At 31.9% G+C, this 23,263-nt stretch overlaps 3 protein-coding genes across 7 annotated transcripts; 1 reads left to right on the plus strand and 2 right to left on the minus strand.

Annotated features, from left to right (window-relative positions):
* Window positions 1-2,905: 2,905 nt before the first annotated feature.
* LOC110634896 (dof zinc finger protein DOF1.5) lies at window positions 2,906-4,236 on the plus strand. 3 transcript variants are annotated; one of them, XM_021784043.2, is made up of 2 exons: window positions 2,906-3,448; window positions 3,863-4,236. In XM_021784043.2, the coding sequence occupies exons 1-2, from the start codon at window positions 2,995-2,997 to the stop codon at window positions 3,931-3,933; spliced, it is 525 nt and encodes a 174-aa protein (XP_021639735.2). In that variant the 5' UTR covers window positions 2,906-2,994; the 3' UTR covers window positions 3,934-4,236. The 3 variants fall into 3 exon arrangements, with proteins under 3 accessions (XP_021639735.2, XP_021639736.2, XP_021639737.2); XM_021784044.2 differs by having other exon boundaries at window positions 3,869-4,236; XM_021784045.2 differs by lacking the exon at window positions 3,863-4,236 and adding an exon at window positions 3,733-3,861.
* A 2,866-nt stretch (window positions 4,237-7,102) lies between these two features.
* LOC110634909 (14-3-3-like protein B) lies at window positions 7,103-11,684 on the minus strand. 3 transcript variants are annotated; one of them, XR_009145995.1, is made up of 8 exons: window positions 11,361-11,684; window positions 10,769-11,075; window positions 10,255-10,342; window positions 8,525-8,634; window positions 8,279-8,427; window positions 8,023-8,081; window positions 7,564-7,619; window positions 7,103-7,411 (listed from the first exon to the last, which is right to left on the minus strand). XR_009145995.1 is itself a non-coding variant. In XM_058140403.1 (7 exons), exons 1-6 carry the CDS (start codon window positions 11,431-11,433, stop codon window positions 7,564-7,566), a joined length of 783 nt encoding a protein of 260 aa, XP_057996386.1. In that variant the 5' UTR covers window positions 11,434-11,679; the 3' UTR covers window positions 7,103-7,411. The 3 variants fall into 3 exon arrangements, 2 of the variants coding, with proteins under 2 accessions (XP_057996386.1, XP_057996387.1); XM_058140403.1 differs by lacking the exon at window positions 8,023-8,081 and having other exon boundaries at window positions 11,361-11,679; XM_058140404.1 differs by lacking the exon at window positions 8,023-8,081 and having other exon boundaries at window positions 11,512-11,678.
* Window positions 11,685-13,628: 1,944 nt separating this feature from the next.
* Window positions 13,629-21,815, minus strand: LOC110634908 (putative lipase YDR444W). The gene is made up of 11 exons (XM_021784056.2): window positions 21,409-21,815; window positions 19,711-19,858; window positions 19,302-19,369; window positions 19,155-19,225; window positions 18,776-19,027; window positions 17,021-17,184; window positions 16,876-16,931; window positions 16,712-16,764; window positions 14,140-14,308; window positions 13,959-14,056; window positions 13,629-13,868 (listed from the first exon to the last, which is right to left on the minus strand). Exons 1-11 carry the CDS (start codon window positions 21,569-21,571, stop codon window positions 13,764-13,766), a joined length of 1,347 nt encoding a protein of 448 aa, XP_021639748.2. The 5' UTR covers window positions 21,572-21,815; the 3' UTR covers window positions 13,629-13,763.
* Window positions 21,816-23,263: the final 1,448 nt, after the last annotated feature.

Consider the following 23,263-nt stretch of genomic DNA (forward strand, 5'->3'; position numbering starts at 1 on the left):
CCACGAGTTTCTTTGGTTATTATTATTATTATTATTTGCTAATTGCAACTTGCAATTAAGCAGCTGGAGAATGAATTAAGATAATAGCCAAATTACAAGTCATAAAACTGGCAATATACAAAAGAAAAAGTATTCTGTTGTGATATACAGAAATGGAAAACAAACCAACAAATGCATAAGACATTTTCTGTCCAAAATATCTTTTCACTTATTTATTTTTGTATGTCTAATTAGGTGGGAGGTTCAGACCATTTGTTTTAATATTCATATATGTCTCTTCCTTTTGTAGTATTAATAACTCTCACTAACAATAAAGAAAAGAGAATTTCAAGAAAAAATATTAAAGATTCTCTGACATTAATTTGAAATAAGGTATTTGTGCTATATACAAAACTTGGACAAATTTTCTTTTCTTAAATTATCTTTTAGAATGAAATTACGTTCGATTTATTTTCTCTACATGGTATTAGAATTTACCTTATTTCAATATTGGGTAGATGTATTTACTTGTAAATTTGACTCTTTATATATTTAAAATTATCAAATTCATTAAATTTAACAAATAGGAGCATTATAGGACTATAGAAAAATTCAATTTATAGAACCAGCAGCACAGCTCAATAGAAAAATGTTTCTAAAATTCTAATAAAGAATTAAAAAGAAAAAAATTTATTATTAAAAGAATAATAAATATTTGAACTTTAATATGAAAGATTAAGATAATTTTACCATTAATTGCGTTTGTTGATGTTGATAAAAGATTGGCCCATGTTTTTCAGCATTTAGCAATCATTTTTATTAGAAACATTTCACATGGGGAGAAACACAATTGCCCCCACCATCTTTAGCACCCAGTTGCAGGTGGCTACACAAAGTAAAAACTTGTTGCTTGTTGAATATGAATTTGGTTTTTGGATAGCTTATATATATAGCAAAGGTTTCAAGTTTGCACTCATCAATTTCTGTGTATTAGGAAAGAAAAAGCACAAAAATTGCTAAATAAAAAACTAATAAAGAGGAAAGGGAAGGCTTTTCTGCCTGATTTTATTAAAGCAACTTGATAGTGAAGAGCCACAACAGCAAGCAACATGTATGCTTCTTTAATCTTTTTTAATCTCATCCATCTTTATCTTAATTAATTGAGATTTAAATAATAATATATTAGTAACATGATTAGGGCACTTCTGCCTCTCTGAGGTGGATACATAGCAATTTATTCTCAAGAAATTAAAACACTAATTAAGATGATGAAAGGGAACAATTAATTCTAAATTAATAAGAGCATGTTACTAGTGTATTTGGTTTTCCACATTAGAATTAGAACTTCAAAATTTTCAGATAGAAATTTCTTTTATTTGGGCAACTGATCATCAATAATCATCGCTAAGCATGAATATAATTGAAGTTTGCCAAACCTATCACTTGCATGTATCTTTAGGCAATATATGCCTGTAAACTAAAACCTAATCAAGAATATATATAAATTCTAAAATCAGATCCAGAATAATAGATTATATTCTGCACTTTTCTCTTGCATGCACCAAAAAGATGAGTAAATCCTCTCCCTGTCTGGCTGGACGATGAGGTGCCCATAAAGAAAAAAGAAAGTAGAGCCATGCAATGCAAATCACTATGCAGAGAGTCTTTTTTTTTTTTTTTTTTTTTTAACTTTGATTATTTAATTGAAAAGAAACTTCTAAAGCATCCAAAAGATAAAGTGAGTCTCTTTTCATGTAAAAGAAAGGAAAATGCTTCTTTGTTTACATTATATAATATAAGAAAAGTTGCTGGAAATGAGGGCAGACAACTTTTGTATTAATTATTAATTAATAAAATCAGATTCCTTTTTTAAAGAATGGATTAAATAAATCCCATATCAAATTACTTTAACAATTGCAACTGAAAGCTACCCAGAATACAAACTCTACATTTTTCAAACCCCAAAAATTCAACAAAAGTTATCACCAAATACATTGAAACCAAAAGGAATAGAATTAATCAGCTTCCAACTTTTCTTATACATATTTATATATGTATAAATGATTCATGACCCACAAACTTCTTTTGTCTTTTACAATTATACTGTAATACACATTGTGATGCATCACCAACTAGGAACAGTACTCTAGCTCACTGGTGGATTCTGATTGGACAATATCAAAAAGGAGATGAAAACATGTGAAAAAGTTCTATTCTCACATGTCGGCTTCTTTAGAATTGATATCTAGCTATAGCATAGTGCTATTCAATTGAAAATCTAATAAATCTCTTATACTAAACATCTAGTATTATTAGGGTTTTTCATTTTATTTTTTTTTATATATATGAGAATTGAGGAAGGTGACGAGACGAACTTAAATTTGTTGAGCAATATGTTTTCAGTTACTGAATTAAGTCAAACTAATCCAATCTATTAGTTGTTGCAAATACATTTAAATGTAGAGGTTGAGGAATAATACACAGATAAATTAACAAAGGCATGATGTGGGAACATAATCCATGAAAGTAAACAGGGAAATCAAGGGATAAAGGTATACTTCAAAAGGCAAATGTCAAGGCTTTAGTTTTATCCTTTTAGTTTCTTTATGGTTTAGAATATGAATTGCAACTTCCCATTTAGACCAAACTTTATCTCTTTATGCTCTCATTTGACACTTTGTAAGCATCCTACCTGTATTGGGACCCACAACTAGACTTTTTAAGCCTTGCAAACAGATGACGTGGAGTAATGATGTGGACAAAAAGCTCATCATCAGCTTTTCCACGCCACCTGCCTCGTTATTGGCGGCTATGTCACATGGATATTTCAACCATACAATTTTTCTTGCGCTTTTTTAACCCTTGTGTATATATATATATATATATATATATATATATATATATATATATATATGTATAAGTTATGGTCTTCCTCTTCTCTATCAACCCATAACCCTTCTTCGATCTTTAACCACACACCACCTCTCTCTCTCTCTCTCTCTCTCTCTCTCTCTCATGGCCACCCAGGAAGAGGGTATCAAGCTCTTTGGCACAACAATCACGTTGCATGCTAAACAAGTTAAAGAAGATCAAAATAAAGAAAATCCATCGCCTGAAAAGAGGCCGGAGAAGATCATTCCATGCCCTAGATGCAAGAGCATGGAGACTAAATTTTGTTACTTCAACAACTATAATGTTAACCAGCCTAGGCACTTCTGCAAGGGCTGCCAGAGGTACTGGACTGCAGGTGGAGCTCTTCGTAATGTTCCCGTTGGTGCGGGCCGACGGAAAACCAAGCCACCAGGCCGTGGTGGGCTTGGTGGGTTCCCAGAAGGGTGCTTGTATGATGGCTCAGGTGATATGCATCAGATTGAGCTGGATAGTGAGATGCTGGTTGAGGAGTGGCACGTGGCCGCCCACGGTGGTTTCCGGCATGTTTTCCCTGTGAAGCGTCGGAGGAGTAGTTCAGGTTGTCAAACTTGTTGATTTTGACATTTTGTCTTTATCTTCAAAGAGAATATATGTGCACACAGAAACTGAATTTTATTTATTAAGAAAAAAATTAACCTTCAAATCTAGTTTTTGTTTTAATTAATTTTAATAAAATTTAAAAAACTTGCATAAGATGTTGATCTTAATTTCATCTTTTTTTTTTCACAGTTATGTGCAACTACCTGATCTTGATTATTAGTACTTTTGTAATATATTTATAGATGATCAGAAATAGTAAATAATTATTCAATTAATTAGCAGGGATCGATCTTGTATATATTTAGGGATGGTGTTTGCATATTGCTGTTAAACATGAATGATTAATCATATTTGGGTGTTGAGAGATGTATACTAACAGCTGACCATAGGGATTCATGTAAACTATGGGTAGGTCCAGATCAATCTGATCATCATCATCATCATCATCATCAAGAGGCTATGATCCAATTCAATCAAATTTGAGGCTATGGGGAGTCAACAGATGCAGACGTGATCTTGATCAATGCCAGGAGATATTGGATGGAAACCCATGAAATGGTGACCATGAAATTTCAGTGCAAAAGTATATCCATATATACATCGAAAGCTATTTGTAGATATATCATTAATTATGCCTAAAGAAAATCTTCATGTTTTGTTGGTGGTCATCATCATATTTAAGTTTCTGGGTTTTAACTGTAACATATATTTAGACAGGTCTAATTCAATTATGCAGGTCTTTCTCATCAATTGATAGAGAATTATCCAATTTTAATGTGATTTCAATTCTCTCTCTCCACGTTAATATTTTAATTTCAACAGCATGTTTGAAAATTAAAAATCTAAAAAAATTTACTTTAAAAAATTAAGTCAAAAATTATATGACTCTGTGAAAATTCAATTCAATTCTTTTATTGAAAAATCTAAAATCTTCCAATATCGAAACTTTGTGCAATTTCTATGCACATTAGTCTAGTGACCATGGTATTCTTGTAAGAACATGAAAGTCCAGGACTTTTATTTCCAATAAATACATATATCCAGAAGAGAAAACTATGCAAAATGTGAAAAACTGAAAATCTTTCCTCTTTCTCGTGCCCCTTTTTCTTGGCTTAAATGTGAAGATAAGAAAGTGATGGAGAAAAGTTGGTCAAGTTTATCTATTTGCTTGGCCATATCTAATACCATTCAAGTGAAAAAGATTACGGCATCGCTCTCAGTAGCACATAATCAATCAGCTTTATTTTATTTATTTATATATTTTTTAATTCAAGGGAGGAGGATATCCTAAAAACAAAAGCCCTTAAATTTTTTTTTATTGTAACAATATTAAATTATTTTCAAAATTGTGATATATTAAAATTAAATCACAATCAAAAATAAATAAATAAAAATAAAATAAACAATTTGCACACATAGCTTATAAAATTATGAATTTATCTATTCACATTTGCTAGGGTAACTATCACACGCGGTATTCACACTTGATTATTCAATTTATGAGTATTTTATAAAAGTTATTAAATTTTTTTTTTCATAAAATACATTAAATTTCAATTTAATTTTATAGTAGTTAATGTAATCAGAAATTAAAAATTTTTAAATTAATTTATCGACTTATTAACTGTTTTATAAATAAAATTAATTTATTTTATTAATTTCTTAAAAAAAATAAAATACATAAAATGTATTTACCTACTCACTCATTGTTAAACCACTCTTATTTCTCTGTTTCTTCTCTGTTAGCAATTACTAATTAAGTAATTTTATTTATAAAATAATTGATAGATTAACAAATTAACTTAGAAAGCTTTTAATTTTAAATTATAATGACTTTTATAAAATTAAATTAAAATTAAATAAATTTTATAAAAAAAATTAAAATTTAATAATTTTTATAAGATATTCATAAAATTGAAAGACCACATGCAATAATCAGCTGATTGTTGGTCAAATAGTGGCAGAAGATTTTTTTTTTTCTCTGATGGAGAAGCACAGCAGTAACCCCTTGTGTGAAAATTACTTTGGAATTTGATTGAAATGCAAAAAAGGGAGACCACTTGTCCAATTTTTTAAGTTGAAAAATATACAGAACCGTTCCTTTTAGAAAGGAAAAAGAAAAAGGAAAAAAAAAAAGCTCAAAAAGTACAAATTATGCCAAAAGATTACATTATGCTTTATGATCAAAAGCACATTTCTATTTTTTTTTTAAATAGTAAACAAGTGCTGCAAATAGTGAAAAGCGGCCAATTCTTGCACTGCAATGAATTTGGTTGATTACTTTTACATGCTCTTGGAATAAGGAATTTTCGCAACTATGTACAGCTAAAGTTTAGTACTGTTTGATTTTGATTTGGTTAGAAATTGGCTGCCTCTTTTAAGTCTTAACTTCAAAATGCCATCCTTCCCTTTCTTTCTCTTTCTTTTCTTTATGTTTGCAACAAGAATCAGGCATTTATACCATGATGAAATGGCCTCCAAGCTAGAAAGTTGTAAAACACATTTAACAAGCGTGCTTGAGTTGTTGAAGAATAAATAAAATTTTGTTTGATAAATATGGATTTCAACGGCATCTTGGGCTTCGACTAACATTTCTCTTTGGGGTCTAATTTTGTTGGGTCACTCTTTTTTAATGGGGTTAATGGGTGTATATCGTACTTGTTGAATATGAGCCAACCCAAGCCTTCATATTCAGTAATCAACGCATTTTATAAGCCTGGCACGACTTAATTCTTTTGGATCACAAGTTTTACGTTCGAGTCTATCAATTCTTAATCTCTCTGTACTTTTGATAAAAAAAAAATACATTTTATAAAAAATGATTTAAATAAAGAAATCAATTCTAATCCAAATGGATAAATCACTAACACATCTAAAAATAAATTATTTTGGCTTTCTTTTTTTAATTGAAGTCTAATTTGGTCTAGGTACTGATTATGTGACTTTTGACCCTCAACCCATCATCAATGGACCCTAACTTCCCAAGGGCAGAATGAATGATTCAGTTCTAGAAACAGTCGCTACTGTCATCATTGAACCTGTACTAGCAAACGAAAGAATCTAATGCTAAGATAACCACCACTAAGACCCAACTGATTCTGTGGTGATAAATTTGCAAGACATGGCAAACTGATAATACATTCACAGAAACAAAGCAACAAACTCTTCATAAAAATCAAAATTCTCGCAAATTTTTACAGTTACGTACTTATCATAATAAGGCCTCACTTTGCACATTCAACGCTAGAGAAGAATTAATCTTCTTGCAACTGCAAAATAGAATGGGAGATATCCTAGTCAATACACCTAAAAAAACCTGACTATCTACATTGAAAAGGATTATTAGCCAAAATAAAAATCAACTAAGGTGGACCTGTTAGGTTAGCAAAACTCCTTAATCAACAATTAATCAAAGAACACCGCATCGTTATTTGGTTAAAGAGAGAGTTTCATGCACAAGTCCAGTTGGGGTGATTCCCATTTCTCTGAGGATCTCAACGTACTTGGAGAGAGCTTCTTTTTACATGAAACCAATAGGATTGGCCATGCGTAAAGCACTAGCAATGCTATTTTCCTGTGCAAGGCATCACCTTGACTTCTGTAGCAAAGTGAGAATCGCCATGAGTTAAACTAAAGAGAGACAAGAAAAGGATAGCATATGAAATGCCTTTTGCATACTTCAGTAGGCAGTGGAAATCCCATGTCATCGTATCAGCAACAACATAGGAACAAAAGACAAGGCTCCTAAATCAACATTTACAAATTCTCAGATTTGGTCAACACAAGTGAAGAGAACTGGCTATAACATGCAAATAAAGCTGGCTATCCAAACATCAAACTATTATCACAATGATAAAAACTGAATGCTGGTTCTTGAATTTCTTGGCACTTAAGAATAATTCCTAAAGCAGTTTGAATTTCCCCCCGTCACGCCACAATTACCGCGCCATTGTTGGTTTCACTGCAAAACGTTTTAGGGATAAAATCATACATGTATTATATAAATCATATAAACACATGCCAGAGATTGAAACCTGCCCTGCACCCCCACACACAAAACCCCTCCTTTCCAAAATAAACAAAATAAAAGTCCGCCTAAATAAGGAAACAAACCTATGCATCGTTGACTCCATTAGCTTTAGCAGTGCTGTTGTGCTTCTGAGCTTCTTCTGCAGCAGAAAATTATAAATTACAAAATGCATGAAAAACAAATAAGATAATCCCCAGTAACCAAAAAAAAGAGGGGGGAAAAAAAGGAGAGAAGCATGAATTTATCTCCTATAAACTGAAAAATACATAAAAAAACATGGTGCCCTTAAAGAGTAGGTGGCCATAACTAAATATACTATTGAATTCAAATACCATTAACTGTTGTTAGTTGTTAATAAGTACCATATTGTTTCTGCATTGTGTCAGAACATTATTTCTTAAAGAATTTGCAGCACAAGCTACTGGTCCTAGCCTACCCAAGATTCAAAGCTGCAGACTGCACGTAAATAATGATTTCTATATTGCTGAAGAAAATGTTGCAATTTGATTATAAGCTAGCTTGTCTGACACTAGAATTCGCACCTATATTATGTACAGTTATGCCATACTCTCCAATCATCAGTTGGACATCCACTGGCTATCTTCTCCAAGTATTGAAGAAACCATTAATTTGTAAGATAGAGCAAAAAAATAGCAAACAGAGTGAAAAAGGAAAAACCAACCAGTTGAATAAATTGCTATTCAAGTTGATGGTAAAAGGCATAGTTGTCCTTCAAAGTAAAGCCTATAAGTAAAATGTCTAGGCTAAGTGTTTTCTGGTAGAGATTTATGAGTTTACCTCCATCCTCTGGGATGTTAGAAGTCCATAAGGTGAGATTGTCCCTCAAAAGCTGCATGATCAATGTGCTATCTTTGTAAGATTCCTCACTCAAAGCATCCAGCTCAGAGATAGCTTCATCAAAAGCTTGTTTGGCAAGGTGACAGGCCCTGGAGAAAAAATTATGATGGAAAAGGATCCACATCTTTTACTAAGAAAACAAAAGGAGATATTCTATAAATCCAACAAGGATAATATTATGCATACCTTTCAGGGGAGTTCAAGATTTCATAGTAGAAAACTGAGTAGTTCAAGGCCAAACCTAGCCGGACAGGATGTGTTGGACGTAACTCTGCTTCTGCTTTACTAGAAGCTGTCTGCAAACAAAACAAGTGATTGGTCACAAATTGGATAACTGAACCTACTAGCTACAATTTTGAGTATAAGACAACCATCTTAGCATTGTACAACACAAAAAAGAGCAACATTTTAGCCACAGGTACAATAGAAAAAAGTAAAACCCATCTAGTGACATAGCCTGTCAGCACTTTAAAATACCTGATCATATGAAAATCTTGTTGACTTTTCTCATCATCCACAAAGCAAATTCAGTTCAAGCATTATTAAAGTTCATTGCCAGCAGTAATAGGGAAAGTAGATAAAAGGCCAGGAAGGGAGTAAATGAAGAAAACAAGAACAAAATCTGGCGCATGCTAATATGCAGCTCCCAAAAAGCATTAACTTAAAACACACGCGCACACAATGTACTGGACGTTGCATATCCTCGGCTACTAGTAATGCACCCACAGTCCTCACATAATAACAGGTCAGATTTGGTTCACAATCTAATAGTTCTCTAGAAAATTAAATTTATCATCATGAAGTATAAACTAAAGGGTGAAAGCTAAATCATGCCCATGCTGGTCATACCAATCATGAAGTTGCAGTGCCTGACAACCTTGTCAAGCAATACTAGAATTAGGGGTGGCAATTTTAGACAAGACACGAAAATATAGGGTTTGGGTTAGGCTTATTCGTGTTCGCGTTAAATTCGTGTCACCCATTATTATAATTGTATCGTGTCACGAGTTAACCCGCTAACCCGACTTAACACGTTTATGATACGATTTAATATATTGGTGACTTGTGACCCACTAACCCATTTGACCCACTATTACCCATGAACCCACTTATATAGCGTATTAAATGGGTTAAGTCGTCTCAAACCGTGTTAATTAGGTTATTTCGTGTTAAATGGTTAGTGTCGTATTGAATACACCTAATACAATTTAACATTAATGGTATCGTATCGTGTAACCTGTATAATAGAAAGTTCGTGTTCGTGTTTAAATTTTTGATACGATTTATTATTCGTGTCATGTTACTATCAATGTTAATCATATTCATGTCGTGTCAACACACGACACGAACACGACCCATCAACCATCAACCTGTATTGTCACCCCTAACTAGAATAGATTCATTCACATACTATAGGGCAATAACAATAATGAAATTATTTTTTAAAAATTTTATTCAGAAAAATTTCAAAGAAAGAAAAATACTTCCACTTCTACCTATGGAAAGGCCCCAAAATTGTAAATTAAACTCCTCTATTTGGTCTCTGGAAATGATGGATGAGAAAGAAAAGAAAAGATAAAATCCAAGCATGTTGCTTTTCATTTCAAATTTCATCCCTCAAACCCAATTAAACCAATAAGTATCATTTGAGCTGATCTGAGTGTCATTCATTAATACCAATGAATTCAGCATCTCGATTTCCTTCATTTTCCAGCTCTTCTTTTGGAATTTTTATTTGGTACAACAATCGTACATATAACAATTTAATCATAATAATCGATTATAGTGGAACCCCCCACAATCAACGGTAATTATTGTACATTCATCGGTTTCATTGTCTAATTTTTCCTTCTTTTGGCAAATAATAATAATAATAATAATAATAATAATAATAAACAGCATGGAACATAAATAACCTGATATGCCTTCATTGATTGGTCAGCAACTTCTTTTTTCTCATCCCCCGTCTTGAACTCTGCCCAATACCGATAATAATCTCCTTTCCTGCAACCGGCCATAATATATCAAAACCCCCCTAAAATCTCCAATTCTAGTATCACCAAATGAAAACATAACTATAACGCTCACCAAAAAAAAAAAAAAAAAAAAAAACTCTTCCATATCAATAATTTGAAACAAAGCAAAAGCCACGAAGATCTATACAAGGGGAAAGTGAAAACAATTCCATTTCACAGCAAAAAAACTCAAAATTATCAAAACCACAAATCCCGTCAAACAAATTACGGGGAAAAGGATGTAAAAATAAAAACAGCTAGCATTACACGAAATTGAAAGCATAACAACCTCAAAGAACATGGATTCTGCATTTTCCAGTAAATAATGCCTTAAACAATAAGAACCACTAAATAAAACATCATAGAACTCCAAACCAACAATAGGAATAGAAGAAGAAAAAAAAAGGGAACCCACATCTTATAATAAAACACGGTGGATTCTGCACCAGAAGACGAAGGGACGAGATGCTCATCAATCAGAGTCATTATATCAGTGCAAATACTTGAAAGCTCCGATTCAACCTTCTGTCTATACCCTTTGATCCGCTTCACATTTTGGTCATTTCCCTTAGCTTCCACCTTTTGTTCAATCGATGATAAGATCCTCCATGACGCTCTACGCGCACTTATCACGTTCTTGTACCCCACAGAGAGTAGGTTTCTTTCCTCTACTGTCAATTCTACATCGAGTTTAGCTACTTTCTTCATGGTATCCACCATTTCTACATTGATTGAAGAAGAAAACAAAAGAAAAAGAAAAATCCAAAATTATTGTTGGAATTTCACTTGCTGGAAATTTGTTCACACCTCAATTAATCGAAAGTGCAATCGCCATGCTCCAAGTTTTTAATTTCACGTTTTTATTATTATTGCAGGAATTTCAAAAATGATTTAGAACCAATTATTTCTAACAAGGACCATCAATGTTCTACTCTCATTTTTTCTTTCTTTAGTTTTCTCAGTGACCAAACAAACAGAGAGAGAGAGAGAGAGAGAGAGAGAGTAACCGTCATAGCGTTCGGCTTGCTCAGCGAGCTTGGCGATGAAGACAAGGTTCTCTCGTTCATTGGAGGAAGCCATTGATTATTGGTAGATTCACTCAGTTTCTCGCTCTAACACTTTCTCTATCTAGAAGGAAAGCGAAGCAAAAAAACTAACACATGAAGAGAGAAAATAGAGACGCGGCGACACGACTCGACAAAACAGGCCGGCTAAATTTTCCGGGCGATGCGCGCGGTTAGGACGCGGATGACCCATTGCTACGATGCAACGGTATCGTTTACATGATGCCTTTATTGTTATTTAAAAAAAAAAAGTTAAAAAAGACTTAATTTTGCTTGTTTTATAACGAGAATAAGGGATTGGAAATAAGAAAATTATTTTGTTTTGCACTTAAATTAATAAGAAAAAGTGAAAAATAATGTTAATTTTTATTTTCTTTTTATGTCATTTTTTATTTTTAATAGTTATTTTTTAATATAATTTTATTTATTTAATATAAATTTAGTAAAAATATAATAATTTTACCTTATTACCTTTCTTTCTATGAAAACATAAAAAATAAATAAACCACTTTCTTTTTTTTATTTCTATATGAAAAAAATCATAAAAAATATATTTTCCTCATAATTTTGCTTACTTTTATTTTCTCAGTTTTTCTTCCTATAAAATAAGCCCTACTAATGGAGATAGGATTTTGTTATTAGCATTATTCTTTTAATGTTGTCCTCTCTGCTAAAAAATAAAAATAAAATAAAATAAATCAAAAACTAAATTGAGTTTTTACCCAAATAAACACACAACTCCTTACATAATAAAATATTGCTTTTAATAATAATTTTTGTAATTTTTAAATATTAAAAATTATTTATTATTTTTATCAAAAAATTAAAAATTTCAAGAACAATAATAACAAACCCAGCTTTGCCGGTGTTGTCAATCATCAAGGATTTGTCCAATGAAAACTTTGCAGATGAGAATGATGTACAAAGTGCAATACTTAAATATAATTGAAAACAGAAAAAAAAAATATTGTTTTACAAAGATAAACACGCACGTAATAAGAAGTTTAAGGAAGGGACACATTCTTATGTGTTTAAGAAAGATTAATTATTATAAGCCTATGAATACATTCATCCATAACCGAAGTGAAAAGAAACAAATACTTAAAAAATAAAGAAAAAGGTCCAGATCTGCTAGATTCATTTGCAGTCCCTATAAAGGACTCCACAGAGAAAAGGGGTGGAGCACGACACTGTCTGTCCTACATCTGCTGAGTTTATTCGCACTACGTTCGTCGATTCTAAATGATTTTATGTGTGAATTAGAATAAGCAAATGAAATGAAGGACAGAATTCGGACTCGGAAAGAAGAAGAAGAAGAAGAATTGCGTGGGGAAAGATTTGAAGGAATTCTGGATTGTGATTTTAAGGGCAGGTGTTCTCAATTTTTTTTTTTAATTTTAATTAAAAACTAAATAAATTTTAATATTTAAAAATATTAAAATTAATATTTATTTAAAAAAATGAAAAATTATTATTTTATTTTTTTATCAAAAAATATATTTGACTTAAATCAAAAAGTTTTGTATTTAAAATTAATTTTGAACTTATTTACCTCCAAATGAAAGTATAAAGGCTTATTTAAATTTTTTTTTTAAATTTAGACATCCCTATATATATTCCATCTCGTATTCTTCAACAACCACAAATACAATGCATGAAAGGGTATATAAAAAGTATTACAATGCGTATTCTACAAAAACCACAAGAACAATGCATGAAAGGGTTGGCATAAGCGATGAGAACGTCGACCATTTGAATGTGGGAGAATATTATGGGACTAAAAGTTTAAGAAGTAAATTGTAATTTTCAGGTATTAAAAGGAATATTTTGTATTTAATTTTATTATGTAATATTAAGGGTGTGATGACTTAAGAATAGTGATGTTTCCTCCTACCACACCCCATTATGTTTCTAATGCTCTTTAGGAAGAGTGACTAGTTGACTACCGTGGAGCAACCGGCATAGCCACCCACTGGTATGATGAGTTTTTGTCTCGCTATTCCTTGTATATTATCCCTGCCTACAAGTGATGTAAGGACAACCAACTTAATTGTATCGATTGTGACTGATAAATGAAAGAAGTAATATGTTCTTGATATATTAATGTCTTGTTCTTTATTATGCTTGAGATTCTTGTTCATATATAATGCTTGTGATATTTTTCCCGATTGGTGTATATATATATATATATATATAAAAGACAGAGAAATATACATGTATATATATATATATATATTCCATTTTTTTTTTTTTATAAATTTATAGTGTAATAATTTAAAATATTCCAACTACAAATGCACTAGCCGCGTGGTACCTAATAAGCCTTTACTCTTTAGTACCTAATAGCTACAAGCTAGCAGTCATTAGGGAGGAGCATTCTTGCTGCTTTAAGCTGTCTGCGACATGAGCTATTACACCAGCACCAGCATTGTGAAGCCATTCATTTTTCACCTGAATTTAGAACAAAAGTTCAATCAAGAAATGAAAAAGAGAAACACATCTTAATGGGGGAAAAAGGTTCAATCAAAATTGAGCCAATACATGTATGTTGTTATGGGCGAAAAAAGGCCAAAATGCTGAGTGGAAGCTGACATCTACTTTCTTCCATCCCAACTGCTGTAAGCCATGTATCATTTCCTCTGTTAACAAACAGTGAGTGGTCATTACTCTTTGTTTATTCCATGATCATCAAAGCATTAATTCCATTGCTATAGAATTTTACCTTCCACAATTTCCTGATACTCCACCGTGTTTTGCACACTGGGTTCATTTTGTGCTGCCTCCTTTGCTTTAGCCGCTTCTGGAGGAAAATGAGGGCCATCAGAAGAGATTGGTGGACAATACTCAACATCTACGACATGCTTGTAACCATCCAAAGATCGCCGAGGAGGCTGCCAGTTAACAAATATTGATGATGCAAAAAAAGTTAGTATCATGAATAACAAACATTTTATTCACGAAGTTCTTGGCTTAAGAAAAGGAATGCCAATCAACAAGATTCTCAACATTTTATTCACGAAGTTCTTGGCTTAAGAAAAGGAATGCCAATCAACAAAATCTTCTTCTTCTTCTTCTTCTTCTTTCTTATTTCATTTTGTTTTCTACGTGTAGTGTAAACATGATACCTACTTAAGCATTTGTGAAGTAGGTAAATTGGCTATGCATTTTAGCTTTTGCTGTTGGGTTTTGAACCCCAGCAGCCACATTTTTCTATAAAATATACATCATAATAAATTTTTTAGTTAGATTAGCTCTTTTTTTTTTTTTTCTCTCCAAATAAGAGGATACTACATCACGTAAGTAAATGCTATCCTTCATATATTTATTTTTTAAGAACTTCCTTATTAATATATAAATTTTATATGAATTTTGATATATTACATCAGACAGTTATAGTAATTGCCATGATAGTTTTTAAGTTTAAAAACTATATTTAAAGAAAAAAAAAAGATATTTTCATGTGACTATACTATGAAATTATTTATATTATTCATACCTGAATTACATGGTTAACTAAATTATTTAATAAGATTCTAAACTCAAAGAAAATGCCTGATGAATGGAGGAAGAGTATTTTAGTACCTATTTTTAAAAATAAGGGAGACATACAGAGTTGCTCGAACTATAGGGGAATTAAACTCATGAGCCATACTATGAAGTTGTGGGAGAAAGTTGTGGAGCATCGACTACGTCGTGATACTTCTATCTCTCTCAATCAATTTGGCTTCATGTCCGATTGTTCAACTATGAAAGCGATCTTTCTCATTAGAAGCTTGATGGAGAAATATAGAGATGTGAAGAAAGATCTACATGTGGTTTTTATTGATTTAGAGAATGTTTATGATAGTGTTCCAAGAGATGTCCTATAGAGTGTGTTAGAACAAAAGAGGGTATCTATTAGGTACATACAAGTGTTGAAAGATATGTATGAATGAGCAACTACTATTGTGCGCACAGTGGGAGGGAACACAAGAGATTTTCCGATCTCAATTGGATTACACCAAAGATCAGCTACAAGCCCTTACCTTTTTACATTAGTTTTAGATAAATTGATGAAACATATACAAGAGAGTATTTCTTGGTGCATGATGTTTGTGGATGATATTATTTTGATAGATGAGACGCGAGAAGGAGTTAATAGAAAGCTAGAGCTTTGGAGAAGTACTCTAGAGTCAAAGGGCTTTAAGTTAAATAGAACGAAGACAGAATACATGCATTGCAAGTTCAGTGAAGGCCAAACTGGTGATAGGGAAAGAGTTAATTTGGATGGAGTGGTACTGTTCCAAAGTAATCACTTTAAATATCTCGGATCAGTCCTTCAAGTAGATGGGGGATGTGACGAGGATGTTAGTCATAGGATTAAAGCAGGATGGTTGAAGTGGAGACGTGTCACGGGAGTTTTATGTGATCGCAAGATTCCCAATAAGTTGAAAGGAAAATTTTACCGTACAGCCATACGACCGGCTATGTTATATGGTAGTGAGTGTTGGGCACTGAAGGAGTCGTATGCGTCTAAGATAAGAGTTGCAGAGATGAGAATGTTAAGGTGGATGAGTGGCCATACTAGACTAGATAAAGTCCGTAATGAGAGTATTAGAGAAAAAGTAGGAGTGGTACCAATTGAGGATAAGTTGAGAGAAGGGAGATTGAGGTGGTTTGGTCATGTGAAGCGTAGACATACGGAGGCTCCAGCTAGACAAGTAGAGCACATTAAATTAGAGGATAGAAAGAAAAAAAAGGGTTGACCCAAATTGACTTGGAGGAGAGTAGTACAACATGACCTAGAAACATTACAAATTTCTGAAGATTTAACCCAAAATCGTTTAGAGTGAAGAAAGCGAATCCATATAGCCGACCCCAAATTTTTGGGATAAAGGCTTAGTTGAGTTGTATACCTAAATAATTAATAATTTTAATTTAATAGTGCTTATTTAATATAAAATCTCAATAAAATATATAATAAAAGGAAACAGAAATATTTAATCCATTTCCCAAACAGAAAACTGGAAAATTAGAAAATGGAGAAGAAAATTGGAAAATGAAAATAGAAAATGTTTTGTACAAGTAAACAAGACCTCAAACTCACCATCTGCCTCATTCTTGCTGCTCTTGGAGCTTACAAGATTCAAAAGTAATAAAGTATTAAGTAGAATAATGCTCACTGATATGCCTACTTTCTCAACTATTTTCCTTTTCAGGTCTCAATTGAGTGTTCCCACCTCCAGTGATGGTTCATTCAATGATGGATAGTCTCAGAATAAAAAATACTAAGTACAAGAAATTATCAAGCTCACCTTGACAAGTTCCTGCTCTCTCCTTATGGAGGATGTACGCCAGCCAACCATATCTAGTTAACGTCAAGGAAGCTGATCAAATGCAGGCAGAAAATAATAATGCAGACAAAATAACATAGTTAGCTAAAGAGTGAAGACAGGAAAGGTGGCCTGCAGTAGGATACGATCATAAGATACATTTGCATAGATGGTGCGACATCTAAATGCACCAAGGGCAGATCTGTAACCAAAATAAAAGGAAAAAAAAAAAGACATTGTTATTGTAAAACAATTGTTGACTCTAATAACCATAAAAATGTGGATACTTACATAAATTTTCCATCTTCACAATCTGATGCCATTCTTAAAAGAAGTGGTGGTTTGGCAGGTTTACCATCAGTAAGAAAAAGTTGACTACCAGTTCGACCTGCTAATATAGGAGCCATGGGTGGAGCAAGTTTCTCCAGAAATGGAATTCCCAAAAGAAATGGAAGCTGATGGAGAGAGAGAGAGAGAGAGAGAGAGAGAGGAATGCACAAGTCATTAAATTTTTATGTTCATAAAATCAAAAAATTCATAGGACAATTCCACATTTATATAAAGAACCTCAGGGCTTGTTAATTTACTATGCTACACAGAAATCATACTACAACCTTCCTAGGAAGCTGTGATATGAAACTTGAGTGATGTGTGGATACTAGGTCTTCGCCAAACCTCATGGCATTGAGGTCCATAAAAGTTTAACCATGCAAGGCAATTGAAATTAAACAACTTATTACACTTAAGGAAGTCTGGTTGCCATCAATCAAGTGGTACTTTATTTGAAAGTCCTCCCCCCCTCCCCTCTCTCTCTCTCTCTCTCTCTCCCTGCTAACTGATGATGCTACAATTCCCAATTATAGTTGGAGCATTAGTTGACTCCAATTTTGCAGCCTTAAACCCATTGCAGAAAGTGATGGTAACCCAAACCACCATGCTACGCTAGCCAATTGCATTATATCTTGGTTTCTCAGTGCCTCTAGCAGCAGCAGACTAATCTTCGAATCTAACTAGTGATCCTTGGCACAATGAATCCAAACTAATCTTGACAATACTTGTCTGTTCATACTAGTTGAACCACATTTTTAATACAAAGAAATGACACGGCATAATTCAGTAGATGAATTCTGCTACCCGCAGGACAAGCCCCAGAAGCCAACTATTTCCATACCCTAAACTCTGTAAGGCTGTAGATTATGAACTATCATTGCCTTTTGTTTAACAAACTTTATGTCATAGATGCTGTAGACAGTGACCAAGCCTAAGATTTTATAGGACATGCTGAAAAATGTGATGAAGACCTCTGGGTGCATAAGAACACAAAACCTTATTCCAGATGAAATTCTCACTGACAGTGAAATTGCTAAGGCAAAGGTAGTTAACAGGGTTTTATCATAATTCTAAATTTCAATAAGCATTTTCAATAGATGCAGCACTCAATTGGATGCATTTGTCTAGAAGACCATACAGCTGTCCAGACACAATCAGCAGCAGTATGTCATTTTCTCATCAAGTATCTGTCCTATCATTTCATGCACAAGTCTCATTTTATGATTACATTTATTATTGCATCACTGAACACTGATTTAAGGATTTTTTTTCCCCTGATAAATGGTCAATTGGTAAAGAATGAGTTCTTTATATTTGTTATGACTTTCCAGTGGGTTACCAAATGCAAAACAAAGAACACAATATACCAACTTATTAAAACAGAGATTCTCTAGATTCAACACTCAAACAGTCAACCAATCATTAAAAATGTTGAACTCCTAAATTTCCTACAAGGCAATAGTTCACTTGTATTCTTAGAATATATCTGGCAGGAAGTAAACATTACTTTAATTTCTCCATTGATAGATTCAGAAGTGCAAGAAAATGTCACTTCTGCATTAACCAAAAGGTGAAATATCAATGGGGAAGTGAACAAAAAAAAAAAAAAGCTTGAAGTAAATGGTGATGTAATGGAGCCATTACCAGAACCAATATTGGAAAACTGCCAATATAGTACTATAATTAATGAAATTAGAAATACCCTCCAAAACAAACCTGCTTTCTTCCTCTAACTCCAAGATGTGGAGTTGCCAGGGTAACAAAATTGATTGGGTCCAATCCTGCAATTTTACCTCGTCTTGCAGACCTAGGAAGTGTAGAATCAACAAGATTATTGGATTGACCAGTACCTAAGGCATTCTCTGAATAAAGGACAGCAACAGCATATCTTGCAAATAAGCCACCAAGAGAATGGGCTAAAAAGGAAATCCTTTTTAAACTATCTGTCTTCTTCACAACTTGCATAACCTGTACATAAAATTCAGGGGAAAAAAAAGGAGAGATATCATTGAATATGTCACAACCCATTCCCAGCAAATCCAAGAACTAATCAAACTCCCGGTTAAAACTAAAATCATGTGATTTCAAGACTCACTTCATCTGCCAGTCGCTTTCCAGCTCCATCAATCCCAGAAAAGGTTTTAGTGTAGGTGTTGGATGCACTTGCTGCAAACATTAAATAAAGAAATGGCAAATTATTTGTACAAAGCCCTCTTATCTAATTAGTTAGAGAGAAACATACCATAAATTAGAAAGTTTCTTCCAAGACGCTTTTTTAACTCTGCTTCTACATATGTCCAGTCACTTGGGCTGCATTATGAAGAATGATGGTCAGTTCAACATCATTATGGAGAAAAAAAATGCGAAAAGAAATGATACTGTTAGTTGACATCTTTTCTGGAGACTTCAAACTCAAGGGTGTGGCCAATAAGATTTATTGATGCAACTGCCAGATCAGTTGGTTTTGGATTTTGCTTGATCCTGATGTACATCTAATCCATATGGGCTGTGAATTGTGATTGATTCATTTTACGTGAAAGTACACCTTTACTGCATGGTATACCAAGCATGTAAATGATCATTTATTTCGTCCCCATAGTTGATATTTTGGAAACATATTACACTGTCAATTGTATTTGATTGAAAAATACCTAGCCAAGATGCCATGAACAAGAACAAGAAGATGATCAGGCTCATTATTCCCATTCACAATTCCCTTGCGTGATGCAAAATTTCCTTGAGTTGTAGTATTCATAGCTTGTGCTCTAAGGCCTTGATTTTTCCAATAGCTATTTACACCTGCAATAGATTTTATAATGCCTCAAGCATGGTTGAGATTTATACATGCATATTACATATATATAAATTTCGAAAAAAAAAAATGAAGCATATTAATCTGACAAAAATAACAAACACCATACAACGAAAACATGCATGAAAAGATGAGACAATGCAGGCTCATGTCATAAAACATTTTTATGCAAGTAAGATGTGTTGTCAAAACCAGGGCAACATAACAGAGACACTTCGTAGAAGATTCACATATGAAGCATAGAAAGGCCTTGCTAACACATTAAAATATCAAGATAGTATTGGCTTGTATGTCATGAGAAGTGGCTCTGCCAGCTGCTTAGATGATGTCAAGATTCTTATAATCTTATGTGATCCTCTAATTTTCTTAATCTTCTTGTTGTTAGAGAGATCTATTAACTGAGATTTATATCTCCTTTCTTTCTTGAACCTTTTGATACATGCCATTATGTTTCAGAAAACTGTGGCACAGATTGGTCAGAAAGAATATAAATGTGCAAAACTATTAAATGTATTATGGGTTTAAGTTGGTACCATCCTGAGTCCTTTTGGCACTTTAGCTTTTCTAAACCTATAGTTAATCTCAGATTGATCCATTTCACGGACTGGATCCGTTCAATCTTACCATTGGCATAAATTTACAAAGATGGCTCTGTTTCTGTGTTGGGCAGTCCATAGGAAGAAATAAAATCGTAAAAGCTCTACTTAAAGATTTTTCTGAAAAGGGCTAATATTTTAACACGTTCTTTGAACATGTATTTAAGATTCCTAGAATTGAGTTCCTAGAACTTCTAAAAAACCTATATGTTCAGTTCCAATCAGGTCAAAATCTGATTGATTTTCCTATAATCTAACTCAAGACTAACAAATTTATGAACAACTGGGAGTTCAATCACAATCATCTATATATATGCGCATGGAAGTGCATAATGCACAAGGTTCAAAATTAAACATCTAAATATCGGATTAACTCATGCGAAGTGGTGCACTTACTATGGATTTACTTCAGAATTAGTTAAGTAGATTCAATGACGTAAGAATCTACAAGAAGGTCGTAATCAAGAGACAGAGCAAAGAGGAAACACACAAAAAAGCAATATAAGTTGAAAGCGTTTCCCTAGGTGAGATTGCCAACTATCTCAATCCTGGAAGTTACTTTTCCCCAACCTGTCTGTTTCTCTCCCCACAGCACATAAATCTCCAAAGTTTAAAACTTGAAAGTTGCTAAGAAATTAGCCATGAAACAAACAACCTTTATCTTCTTACTTCAACTGAATCTGCCATATTCAAAACCTAAAACTGACCTTTGTTAATGAAATTAGCATTTTCAAATATCCCAAAAGAACTACCGTAAAATTAGAAATACATGCACTGTAATCTGATTCCCAGAGCTATTCACGAGAATTAAATTTAAAAAAAAAAAAGCTCCTTGTTCACAAAATTCTCTCCAAAAGATAAAGCTCTCATCAACGAACAACACAAATACAATGCCAAAAACAAATGATAAATTCCCAAAGAGAAGAAAAGGAAAAAATTACCAGAAGAGAAATTTAGTTCCTGAGACGAACAGCAGGAACAAGAAGAAGAGGACGGTGAATAAGAGCTGGAACCGACAGGTCCTCCATAAGCTCCATTTCTTAAGCCATTAATAAATCTTGGTGAATACGCACATCGAGCTTGTATTAGAGAAGCCGGTGCCATCTATTTATAAACAGAGAGAGAGAAGGAAACGAAGCTCCCTGACGTTGCGGTTTTCGATGCTAAGTCAGCGTCGTACCCATAACATCTCGTTTATCCTTGTTGATGACGATTAAATATCAGATGAAGATTCCCGAGAAGAAGCCCATCCTTAAAAGATTCGTACAGTTGCCCACCATCAATAAGTCACCTCCTGCCGCTTTGTTTGCGCCAGCATAAAATGGATATCTGAATTTCCTCTCAAATCAATTCAATTTTTATTTTAAAAATTTAAAATTGACTGTATAAATTTTTTTTCGTCATTTTAAATAATTTTAAATTAAATTTTAAAAATTTTAGATAATATATATTATAGTACTGTAGATCTAAATTTCCCAAAAACAAAAAAGTGCATATAGAGAAAATGATAAAAATTCTAAGAATGACTTGCGAACGACATGTGTTTATGAGGCTTTCATTTTTAAATAAAAAAAAACTAAGTCTATGAGGGTAAAGACCAAGGAAAGGAGGGGAGGAACTATTGAGTGTATCCAATTTTTTTCATCAGCTATGAAATTCACTTTTAGAATTAAGGAAAAAACTAGTAATTTTACATAATTTATTTATTTTTTATTTTAATATATAAATTAATATTTATTTTTATAAAATTCTAAATTTTAAAATTATACTATAAAATTTTATTTTTAGTTAATTATATTAAATACAACTAAAATTTTTATTAAAATTTTTGAATAATTATATTCTTATTAAAATTAAATTTAATTTTTATTTCTAAAATGATTATTAATTTTTTTTAAATATTTCTCTATAAAAATATAATAATATAATATTTTTATAATATAATGACGTATAAAAAAGATCATATATTATTAAAAATAATTTATTTATAATAATTATAATATTAAATATTATAATAATATTCAAATAATAATAATAATAATAAAATTTAAATAATTTCTTAATTTATGATTTACATTTGATTCTTCTTTTTTTTTTTTAAATCTTAAGTTTATTCTTCTAATTTTGAATTTTTTATACTTATCAACAATTTTCAAATCTTCATTGTTTACCATTTTTTTTTTTTATAAAATATCTTGTATTTTTTTATATAAATCACTGAAAGGTTACATGATTAATGGCATACCTCTTTGTTTTAATCTTTTAATTTTTAAACTCTATATCTTTTATAAGAATATTTATTTTTTAAAGTATAATCTATAATTATGTATGCAACAAAAAAATTTAAAAATAATTTATTATTATAAACATAAATATAATAAATAATTAAAAATAATTATACAAATTTAAAATATAAAATAATTAAATTATTATTATAAATAGGTAAAAAATGAGAGATTTTAATAAATTATATACTCAATATTTAAGAGAAATGAGAAATAAATTTATTTTTTAGTATTAATAAATAAATTATTTAAAAGTAATGGATATAAATAAGATTTAATTTTGAATTTTAAATTTTGATAAATAATTTGTATTATATTTTAAATTAGTTTATATATACCAATTAAAGGATAACAAAAAAAGTAAAAATAAAAATATTGCAATTTTGAAAGAAATAAAATGATAAAAAAAAAGAAAATAAAGATTTAAAATTTTAAATTAAAAAAATATATTAAATTTTAAAGTAATGAATATTTATGTCAGTATCATTTGATAAATCATTAAACCGAATGA

This window comes from Hevea brasiliensis, chromosome 18, assembly GCF_030052815.1.
Source record: "Hevea brasiliensis isolate MT/VB/25A 57/8 chromosome 18, ASM3005281v1, whole genome shotgun sequence".
NCBI classification, from domain to species: Eukaryota; Viridiplantae; Streptophyta; class Magnoliopsida; order Malpighiales; family Euphorbiaceae; genus Hevea; species Hevea brasiliensis.